The 11314-nt window shown below is 37.5% G+C and overlaps 3 protein-coding genes across 3 annotated transcripts; all 3 read left to right on the plus strand.

The window, feature by feature from the left end:
* Positions 1-1441: 1441 nt before the first annotated feature.
* Positions 1442-5075, plus strand: LOC118032304 (ubiquitin domain-containing protein DSK2a). Its single transcript, XM_035036979.2, has 8 exons — positions 1442-1936; positions 2355-3152; positions 3456-3667; positions 3751-3864; positions 4006-4061; positions 4229-4257; positions 4391-4480; positions 4569-5075. The coding sequence occupies exons 1-8, from the start codon at positions 1687-1689 to the stop codon at positions 4715-4717; spliced, it is 1698 nt and encodes a 565-aa protein (XP_034892870.1). The 5' UTR covers positions 1442-1686; the 3' UTR covers positions 4718-5075.
* A 1173-nt stretch (positions 5076-6248) lies between these two features.
* Positions 6249-9181, plus strand: LOC118032303 (uncharacterized). Its single transcript, XM_035036978.2, has 4 exons — positions 6249-6402; positions 7350-8004; positions 8100-8183; positions 8845-9181. The coding sequence occupies exons 2-4, from the start codon at positions 7350-7352 to the stop codon at positions 8940-8942; spliced, it is 837 nt and encodes a 278-aa protein (XP_034892869.1). The 5' UTR covers positions 6249-6402; the 3' UTR covers positions 8943-9181.
* A 240-nt stretch (positions 9182-9421) lies between these two features.
* LOC118032301 (zinc finger protein ZAT3) lies at positions 9422-10950 on the plus strand. Its single transcript, XM_035036977.2, has one exon. The coding sequence runs from the start codon at positions 9997-9999 to the stop codon at positions 10948-10950; it is 954 nt and encodes a 317-aa protein (XP_034892868.1). The 5' UTR covers positions 9422-9996.
* The last annotated feature ends 364 nt before the right edge of the window (positions 10951-11314 follow it).

The raw sequence follows: 11314 nt of genomic DNA on the forward strand, positions 1-11314 counted from the left end.
AATAGTTACCTCTTCTTTTTGGTGATAAATTATCATTAATTCGTAGAGGACGGCTACCTGCAAGCTAGAAGGAGGTTACTCCTCAAAAGAAGCTACCAGGCTAATGGTTCTTCATCAAGAAGAAGCTCTGAAAGCTGTCGCAGACAATGTTACTCCTCAAGTTCCATGGCTATAATGGTTCCTGATCAAGAAGAAGAAGACTGTAAAGAATCACACTCCTTTGATCTTCTTCTTATTGAAGCTTCCAACCCTTATTCAAATTTGGATAATTCAAATATAGTATTAGACCAAATCTATTTTTGTGAGTAGTGTTCTTTTATATGTAAGAAATCGCACCTCAAATTTATTATCAGATCCGTAAATCATAGTAGAAAAAAGAAAGAAAAAAAGATGCCATCTGCTATATGATTATGATCAAATCAACTTCTTTATAATAAATCTGTCCAAATCAACTCCTTCACTTCTAATTTTGATGAGTATAAACCGCTCCTTCCATCATCTTCGTTTAGGTCGACTAAAAACTATCAATTTATTGGGTTGATCAAACTTAAACGAGGATGACAGATGAACAGGTTTATACATGACAGAATTAGGAGTAGAGGGATTGCTTTGGTTTAATTTATTGCAAGGATGGATTGATATGGTCAAAATCATATAGTAAATATCGATTAGATTTTTGAGTTATCCCAGTAATCATTATCTAGATGGATATTTTACGCGACTATTTGTTGTTCACCATATCGGAAAAAAAAGTAAGCTTCTAACAAGGTTTCGATTGAATCATTATTTAGACCCGATTAATTATAAGTCCAAATAAAAACCAAACTATATTTATAAACCCCCGGCCCATGATTTCATAATTGAATTTAATATTAAATAATTGAGACTTATATAATTATTAATTTTAAAATTTAAAAGATTAATTAAAATGTACACAAGCTAGTTTAAATATTCATGTTAAAAAAAATTAAAAATTTAAAGTATTAATTTAAATTGATTTGAATTATTGTTTAAAAATTTATTTTTTTAAAAAAAGTTAGAATTGCATTGTTCATTATATAAGTTTTAACATGATAAATTAAATTATAGATTTATAAGGTTGGCTTTAACTTGATAAGAGGTGTTTGGTTTAAAGGTGTGGTTGGTTTATTTTGGTGGAACCGACATAAAAGGATTGTATTTTTTGTTTTTGTAAGGTATAGTTTATGTTTTAAGAGGGATGTATTTTTAGAAAAAAATTACCAGACTTTCAAGCCAAACACACGTTATAAAACCTCAGCCTTACCAAGTATCGGGTCGATAGACTACGCGAGCCGGATTTTATAAAACGGAATAAAGCCCCTTCGTAGCAGCAATAAAGCAAATACGTATGTGTATATACCTACATATAACAAGTATAAAAAACAGTAAACTTCCTGCAAAAGAAAAGAACATTCTACATTTATTATATAAAAAAAACCCCATAACAACTCGAAACCCTCGATCGCCCCATCTCCCTCTCCGCCCTTCCCAATTTACTTTGATTTCAATTACTCTGATTTCCAATTCCTCTTTGATTTCTCTTACTTCGATCTCACATTACACAGAAACGGAATCGCACTCCTTTTTTTTTTTTTTCTTAAAAGAAAATTAATTGATTGATTGTAGGGTTAGGGTTTTTGATTGATTATTCTGTATAACAATAATATGGGAGCTGCTGGCGATTCGAGCGAGTCAAAAGTGAGTAATGAACAGCAAGGGAAGGGAGAGGAGGGTGCTGTGGTGATTAATATTCGGTGCTCTAATGGTACAAAATTTACTGTGAGGACGAGCTTGGAATCAACGGTTGGGGTTTTCAAATCTCTCTTGGCTCAAAATTGTGATGTCCCACCTGATCAGCAGAGGTTGATTTATAAAGGTCGGATTTTGAAGGATGACCAGACCCTCCATAGCTATGGTGAGTTCATTTCTTTCTTGTATTATCGTTTTTTTTTTTGTTTTATATATTTTTGAGTGAGAAATGGGACTCTTAGCAATTGTTGGGTCTGATAATGAATGGGCAAGAATTTTGAAAAGAAAAAGGTAGGATTTTTCGTCCTTGTGTGGTTGATTTACATTAAAAGGGGAAAGAAAAGAAAAATGCGGCAGTGCTTCTATCTGTTTAATTGCTAGATGATGATGATAAGAGCCTCCTATTGATTGATTTGCTTGATTAGAAAATTAAAGATTTGGGTATTTTTATTTTCTGACTGATAATTTTTCCATGATGAATTGAAAAATGATTTAGTTATTAAAGTAGTGAACATCCTAATGCAATTGCTTCTCCATATCCTAGGGTTGACGATTAAATTGTTTGTTCTTTACTTTTGCTGAAGGTCTGCAAGCTGATCACACCATTCATATGGTTCGTGGTTTTTCCCCTGCTCCATCAACTCCTGCTCCTGCTCCTGCTCCTGCTCCTGTCGCTGCTGCTAACCCTGAAAATCCTGATACTACAACAGGGGTTACACGGGGTGTTGGTTCCAATGAAGGTAGGGCCTTTGGACTTGGGGGTGCTGGTATTGGGGCATCTTTGTTCCCTGGACTTGGCTCGCTAGGCGGTGGCAGCCCATCTGGTCTATTTGGAGATGGGCTTCCTGAATTGGAACAAGTACAGCAACGGCTGGCTCAGAATCCCGACATGATGAGGGAAATAATGAATGCACCTGCTATGCAGAGCCTGATGAATAACCCTGAGTTAATACGGTCCATGATGATGAGCAATCCTCAGATGCGTGAGATTATGGACCGAAACCCTGAGCTTGCACATGTTCTTAATGATCCAAGCATTCTTAGACAGACATTAGAATCTGCTAGAAACCCTGAGCTCATGCGTGAGATGATGCGACACACTGACAGGGCTATGAGTAATATTGAATCAACTCCTGAAGGATTTAACATGCTCCGGAGAATGTATGAAAATGTTCAAGAACCATTTTTAAATGCCACAACAATGGGTGGAAATGCTGGCAATGATTTGGGATCAAATCCATTTGCAACCCTACTGGGGAACCAAGGTGGGACTCAAGTCAGGGATGCTTCAAACAACCCTTCAGCCACTGGTTCTGAAACAATGACAGGGCTTGCTGCTCCTAATACAAACCCTCTGCCCAACCCTTGGAACAATGCTGCTGGTGAGCTTCACACCTCTTTGCTTCTGGAAAATCATCTAGATATCTTTTTTTTTGCTCGAAAGTCATACTCTGAGATCCAATTCAGGAAGTTCTAACAGAGAAATGATAATCATATTTAGATGCCTGTGAAACTTTTAGGTTGAGAAACGTAGTTCCTTGTCTCGAGGAATTCTTGCACTTGCACATTTATTTAGTTGATCTTGAATATCTTGAATTGCACTTTGCTGGAAGAAACTCTTGTAAAGTTACTGTTTTTAAATGATAATTGAATTATTCTTGATGTTTAAAATGGTGAATTGCTAGGAGGAACCCAGACAAACTCTACTGCAAGGCCAAATCCTGCTGGGAGGGCATCAGGTCTTGGTGGTTTGGGTCTGGGAGGGCTTGGTCTCCCAGGAATGGACAATTTGTTCAATAGCATGCCTGATTCGAATCAAATGACTCAGTTGTTGCAAAATCCAGCTGTATCACAGATGATGCAAAGCCTACTCTCCAATCCTGAATATATGAACCAGGTACTATTGTTATCGAAAGGGTTTTAGCTTATATGATATTCATTGTCTGGGTTCAGTTTTGACAATTTGCTTTTGAATTTTAGATGCTCAACTTTAATCCCCAACTACGTGGCATGGTTGATTCAAATCCTCAGTTGAGAGAGATGATGCAAAATCCTGAGCTTCTTCGCCAATTAACTTCTCCTGAAACAATGCAGGTATGCTACTTTGAGCAGTCCAAACATGGAATAACCCCCCCCCTCTCTCTCTCTATATATATATATATGCGCGATATTTGCTGCATTAGGTTAAATTTCTTTTCTGCCTTTGACCCTTTGTTACTCCTCTATTTGCAACAGCAAATGCTAACTTTACAACAGTCACTTCTTCCGCAGCTTCGACAGCAGGCTACTCAGTAAGCGAGGACATTTGTTTTTGGTTATTTTCCATGGCTGAAATCTTATTTGCCTATAATTATATTAGTGTTGAGATCATTAAAGGACCTATAATTTATGCTTCCATTGCTCGACAAAATCAGATCTCTATTTAGTCATTGCTTATCCTGTATTTGTTCACTTTCAGGGAATCAGCACAGCCTGGCGCCCCTACAGGTACCCAAGGAAGCAAGAAATCTAGTGAATGCATTTAGAATTTTCTTAAGCATTTCATGAGCGCTTCTATGACCTTGGCAGATTTGTCTGTTTCCCTTATTAAGATTATGCTAAAGTTTTCTTGAATTAACAGGAACACCAAATAATACTGGGCTGGACATGTTGATGAACATGTTTGGTGGTCTGGGAGCAGGCAGCTTATTAGTACCTAACCAACCCGATGGTTAGTTTCTTTCCACCTTTTTTCTATTTATGTAATATTACCTCATGGCGATTACTCAACGTCACTGAAATTTTTGTTGCTTTTGTAGTACCCCCAGAAGAACTCTATGCAACTCAACTATCACAACTACAAGAAATGGGTTTCTTTGATACCCAAGAGAATATCAGGGCATTGCGGGCTACAGCTGGAAATGTACACGCAGCAGTAGAGCGACTTCTGGGGAATCTTGGCCAATGAGTTGTTTTTGAAAGCAAAACCTTGGAAATGAAAGAAGGGATCTTTCTGAGCAAGGGTTCATATTTTTCCATGTTTAAGTCTCTGAAAACCGACTATAGCAGAATTGCCGCTGCTAGGACGCAAAAGTAGAAAAAAAATAAAAAAAATGTACAAATTGGTATTCTTTCATATGGCAACTGCATTTGATCCACCTTTTCTTCTCTTCCCTCTTCTTCAGTTTCTTCGAAACCTCCTTTCTCAATGTAGAAAATTTTATTAATGATCGACAGTGGATGTATTTTACAGCTCAAATTACTTGGTTGATCTATGATCTTTTTCATTTGGCCATTAAGAATACCATTGTTGGATTAAACTGTGAGGTGATCATTTTCCTCCTAGTTTTTAGATTTTGTTTATGTTTACCGTTTCTCTTTTGTCAAGCCATGCCATAACTTGCTTGCTTTGAAAGCTTTGTCGGTAAGTTGAGTGCATTCTAGAGCTGTGCCTTCGTAGATTCCATGAGGTGGCCCGTCTGGTGCATGCCTAGCTTCCTCATGTGTAACTTGTGGTAAGAAGTGTTGATGTACAAGCTTAAACCCGTGGCCGTGGGCTTGTGTAAAGCAGAACGCTTTGTGGCTTAAGTTTATCAGATGTCCAAGCTTCACGAGCTTCGAAACGGGTAGGCCTGTGACAAGGTCTAGAGATAAGTGGCGACCTATATTTTCTTGAAATAAGGAGGGATAGCTGGGAACATTTCAAAGCTAAATACCTCATCAAGGTATTTGTGTTGGAAATAATACTCTCTGCTATGCGGCTGGTGGAACATTAAGACATGAACATTGAACTTGAACCAGTGTGAGCCATACGAGGAAATTAAGAGCAGCCAGGGTTGGCATTCCCTCAAGAGTCAACTGTAAAACTCAGCACGGAAAACAGAGGAGTATTATCGTATATGATGACCATGGAAGCAGAAGCAATTTGAGGCACTCTACTGGATTCTCCATTTCAGCAAGCCTAGGCTTCATGGAATCCTAACACATGCACTAGTTTGGTGGTGGTTTTGCAGTTCTAATTCCTCAATTAAGATTAACTTCAGTTACCTCAAGAATCAAACTCATGGCATAAAAATTCAGTTGCTAAAACAGAGTCTAATAAAAAGCGCCAATGCTCCTTCACCTCACTAGCTCTAATCTTGATTTTTCAATCCTCATTATTCTATATTCCTTTATAGCAATATCGAAATATATCCAATAGTAAATGCCCCAAGTCTCAATTTTACACTTCCTAAAGGGAAACAAATAATCATGTGAATGTGTCTTCATTGGAAATGTGTACAAATCCTTGACAAGTCCCCATAATAAACAGATTAATCAATAAAAAGAATAGAAAAACAACTTTATAGCACAAATTAATCACCTTTTAGTTGTTTTTCGGTCCCACTAAAAGGCTCTTAAGAGGAAGTGCTGGACCAAATTCTAAAAATTGAAGTAGCTTCGGGGTACTTTATGGAAAAAAAAGAGAACTCAAAGTTGGGACAAAACATAAATAGCCAAACCTACTGTGGTTAAAATGAGATACTAAAACGTTAGAGAGCTAAATAATAAATCTCTTAACTATTTTTTTAGAGCCAAAGCTTCTTTGGCTTTTGAAACCCCTCTCTTTCTGTCTTTCACTCGCTTTCTCACACTGCGTTTCGATGAGCTAAGGTAATAATGCCTTCCCCTCTCTGATTTGAATTCCAAATTTTCACTAACCCCTTTTCTCCTTAGTATATTACTCTTAATCTCTCATTTATTTGTTTTCTGTGAAGTTTTTTTGTTTTTGGAGATTAATGGTGAAATTTTAAGCAAAATGGATCAATTTTTGTAACTACGTGTAAACTAGGTTATTATTGTAAATTTTGCATTTTTATTTGATGGGTCTTGTTTCTCTAGGTGATAAACAGAACCCATGTTTCAAAATTGCTGTATTTAATATTCTGGGTTTCTGTTTTTTTGCCACTTCTGCTTGATTTATCTTCAATGTTGCTCAAAGATTAAGGTTTTATGTAAGAGGAATAGGAATTATTGAGTTTATTTGGTTATTACCTGCGGGATTCTCTTGATTTGGTTGTTGGTATTGTTGTTGCTGTAATGTTAAGTTATTTTGAGCTCAGCTTTTTCTGATTATGCTTAATAAATGCCCTAATTGTGTAATGTGGCTGTTAAGTAGAAATTTCAAGGTGATATGTATATAGTGTGCTCTAGATAATGAAGAAGGATATGTCAATTTCTTTTTTTCTTTTGAGTTACATGATTTGTTAGGATTTACTTGTGAATCTAATGCAAAAGGAAAATGCTGCCTTATGGCTTTGTTTATAGTAAGTATATTGGATGAGTGTTCAGGAAATGGTCATTCAATCAGAATTAAAAAAGAAAAAGAACTTGTATTTGTTGGATCTGCTTTCTTGGGTTCGATGTTCATTGACTTAGTGTTAAGAAATCTGAAGCTTCTGTCCTTTATTTAACTTGCATGGGTGATTATACTTAACACAATGAATTCTTTCATTGTGTTTGGCTTGTATCATTTATTAGTTTTAGTTTCCAAAGGTTTCTGATCATTAGACTTCTTGTATAGTTAAGTTCTGAATCTCTCACGTTTGTCTTTACTTCAGATGGTTCAACAAACGATAGATTCAAAATTTAGTGAGTATGGGCTCAGCAATACTGATACTAACTTGTCCACACACGATAAGCAATTCCCACTTGTTTTAAAGAAGACAGCATTAAGAGATGTGCAGAATGAAAATAGAATTCCCAAATCTGTTGGAAATTCTCCATTATCAAAGGACAGAGGACAGACTATGAACAGCTTTAAGGTTTCTGGAGCCAAGAGACCATCGTCTGAGGGCCTGATGAACCCTCCAGTTCTCCGATATGAATCTTCAACTAGTGGTGCTCCAAATTCTCATCTTGTTTATGTCCGCAGGAAATCTGAAGCAGAAACAGGCAAGCTTGGTCATCATGAGGAGACTGTTCAACCAAAACCCTCCCAGATAAATGAGCCAACAGTCTCTTCCTTTCAAGCTTTGGCACCTATGCCTGTGGCTCCCCCTATAAGTTCATTTGGAAAACCTTCAGTTCCTCTTCCTCTTGGACAGTCTAGCATAAGGTTTGCACCAGCAGAATCTAGTTGTCATCCTGTTGGTTCCACTGTCCCTACATCTAATCTTATGGCAGATAAAAATATGCATTGGGAAGAGCGGTATTGTCAATTGCAGATTTTATTGAAGAAATTGGATGAATCTGATCAAGAGGAATATGCCCAGAGTAAGTCTTGGAGTTTCAAATTGAGATAATCTATTTAACCACTGCTAAGCATTGATTTCCTTTCTCTCTCAATGTTTTTTTTTTCCCTGCTGCAGAGCTTCGGTCAGTTTCCTCAGTTGAGCTTAGCAGACACGCAATTGAGTTGGAAAAGAGATCAATTCAACTTTCACTGGAGGAAGGTAACATGAATTTCCGTTCTGTGTGCCTTTTGTTTTCCTTTGAATGTGTGTATGGTAAGGTAAGGTCAAACACAACCCTCATAAACTGTAATATGGATATGATTTGGGGAGTCTGCATGTTTGAGGTGGGCTTAATGAGCACCACATGTAAATGAATGTGGCCTGCATAGGCATTGTGTTGCATGAGTTGCACAATGAGATTCGAAATGGATAGCAAAATCTCTCTAATTTTGAAGACCATTATATAATTTACCTCTTGAACTCGTTGCCCGATTGCCAACTATATCTTCTCTAGAGTTTCATTATGCTTTTGTGACTGTCAAATTTTACACTTAATTCCATAATTTACCATTAGTTATGCTATTGTAGGATTGTGTGCTTTGCTTTAGTTTTGAGCAAGTTTTCTGCGCATTGTCATATTATATTTGCCAGCCATGTCTTCTTCACAGTAACTGCACAAGTTGTAACAGGTGGTGCCATTACCTATTCTGAGGTCCATAACTGTTTCAACTTTCAATTCTACTTTTTCTCGGTCCCATTAAAATAGGCATTTGTTGCTAACTATGATGTCTGTTCATGCTTGATAAATTCTAGTCTCTTTCACTATTTTGAGATTATTGGAGGCCAATACATCACTCTAATTCATTCCCAACTTTTACAGCAAAGGAGTTGCAACGTGTTGCAATATTAAATGTCTTGGGGAAATCATTGAAGAATTTTAAAGCACCCTCAACTCATCAAAGCCAGTCAGAGAAATAAGAGGATGTTGGAATACCTTACTGTGTTATATACTCTTTGACTAAAGATGGGTGAAAAAGGACCCGTCTGCACTTATTTTGACTCTACTGCAGTGGCTGTCGACATTTGCTGTAATATTGCTCTGGCAGCATCAGCCATACTTCAATCTCTAGCTCCAAAATCTATTGAGAGTACTGAATTCTAACCGTGTTGTAATATAATGTTTAGTAATGTTCATCTTAATTGTTTGTTTTTGTTTCTCCCTGCCTTCCAATTCCAATCCAATTCTAACAGCAATGTTCTATTCACAAGTATCTAAACATATGGATGGGAATTCATATCCTTTTGCAGAAGTTAATCGCTAAATTACTTCTGTTGAATTATTGTGTCCAACTGTTAATGGCTAATTATTCCACCTTACTTTGTAAACCTATGTGGTCTAATGTTGGGGAGATCTGTACTTGGGGGGGGGGGGCAGGGGTTGGGGAATGTTCAAAAGACATCATTTTAATTCAAAATCTAAACTACGTGAGATTCCCCATTTATATGTCAAAAAACTCGGCAAATATTATTAGAAAATTAATGCTGGCTTAAGTTTCTAAAATGAAATTATTTTTTAATATTCAATATTATATTTTTAATAATTAAAGGGGGTTCAACTTGCGTAGCATCACCCACATTTTCCCACCTCCACCCTCCAAACACAACAGAAATCACCAATAATTAGCCTCAATTGGAGACAAACGCAATTTTTCCAAGAGTAAATTACTGGTATTCTAGTGTTAGATTAATTAGCAGAAAATCCTTTTTATGGCCATAATCTCAACGTGAGAGATTAGTGTGGGTTAGGCAGTTTGATTAGTGCTAACAAAGAGTCACCATGTTTCAAGCACCTTGTGGATAACTACAACAAACAAAACACATAGAAACCGCCACTTCCTCACATTGTATTAACTGCCTTTAACTGCCATTACATCTACATAAGCAACCTCTTCTCCTGTCGTTACATTTTTTGTAATCTTTCTTTCTTCCTCTTTCTCGTTCAATCTCCATAACCCTTACTTCTCAAACAGTGATGACAGACCATAATACTGATCCCGACCCTGATTTCTGCCTTCCATCATCTTCTTCAATCCCTACCACATACCACCATCAAAACCCACGTAAAAAAAGGACTAGGCTGATCAAGATTGAACCAAGTTTGCTTCCTTCTAGTACAATATGTAGGCCAAAATATTACAGTAAACCTGACCCTTCTGCACCAAAGATCACAAGACCTTGTAGTGAGTGTGGCAAGAAGTTTTGGTCATGGAAAGCACTCTTTGGTCACATGAGATGTCACCCTGAAAGACAATGGCGTGGCATTAATCCACCTCCCAATTATCGTAGGCCTGTTTCGCCTATTCAGCCAGTAAGTATTGTTAGTCCTACTAACTGGGAAGACATGATGACTGCAGAGGATCATGAGGTGGCTTCTTGTTTGTTAATGTTGGCTGATAGTGATGGTGCAGCAATGTTGGAATGTAATGATTTTGGCGGCGGGGTTGGTGCTAGTAGTTCTCATCAAGTTCAAGATCATGATCAAGTGAACTGTACTCGTTTCGAGTGCTCAAGTTGCAGGAAGGTTTTTGGGTCACACCAGGCACTAGGGGGTCATAGGGCAAGTCATAAGAATGTGAAGGGTTGCTTTGCATTAACAAGGAGTGATGGTTGTGAGGTTGTCGAGGATCATAGTGGGAGTGGTGATGTGAAGGAGAACGTGGATGATAACAGCAAGGCATTGTTGGTGTTAGGGCACAAGTGCAGTATTTGCTTGAGGATGTTTTCCAGTGGACAGGCACTAGGTGGACACATGAGGTGCCATTGGGAGAAAGGCGAAGAGAACTCATCATCCATGAATCAAGGACTTCATTTTCTTACAGCAAAGGAAGGTTGTGGGTTGGACCTCAATTTGCCTGCCCCAATGGAAGATGAATCATCCTCCTCTTATTCATCAGGTCTGACTTTGGACTTGAGATTGTGCCTCTGAAGGAAGTCATGATCTGGGTTCTTTCCTTGTAAGGGTTCTTTCACTAAAAATTTGGTATGTAACTGACTTGTAACCTTAGCTTAATTAGGATATACTAGTAATCTGTATCATTGATGCTGCTGCCCCAAATTTGGGAGGCGTTATATGTATGCACTTACAAGTATGCAAAAACTCTTCACTACTGCTTATCAATAGTATTTTTCGGAATTCAATCCATAATTTTTATAGAACACAAATGAAGATTTATTTAACCACGAGAACTGATTATGGAAACACTGACGAACCATGTTCCCCTCCCTCCCTCCCTCAGGTAGATCCTCCCCTTGAAGTTTCATGTGCATATAATCTATTTATTTTACAAATG

This window comes from Populus alba, chromosome 9 (assembly GCF_005239225.2).
Source record: "Populus alba chromosome 9, ASM523922v2, whole genome shotgun sequence".
NCBI lineage: Eukaryota > Viridiplantae > Streptophyta > Magnoliopsida > Malpighiales > Salicaceae > Populus > Populus alba.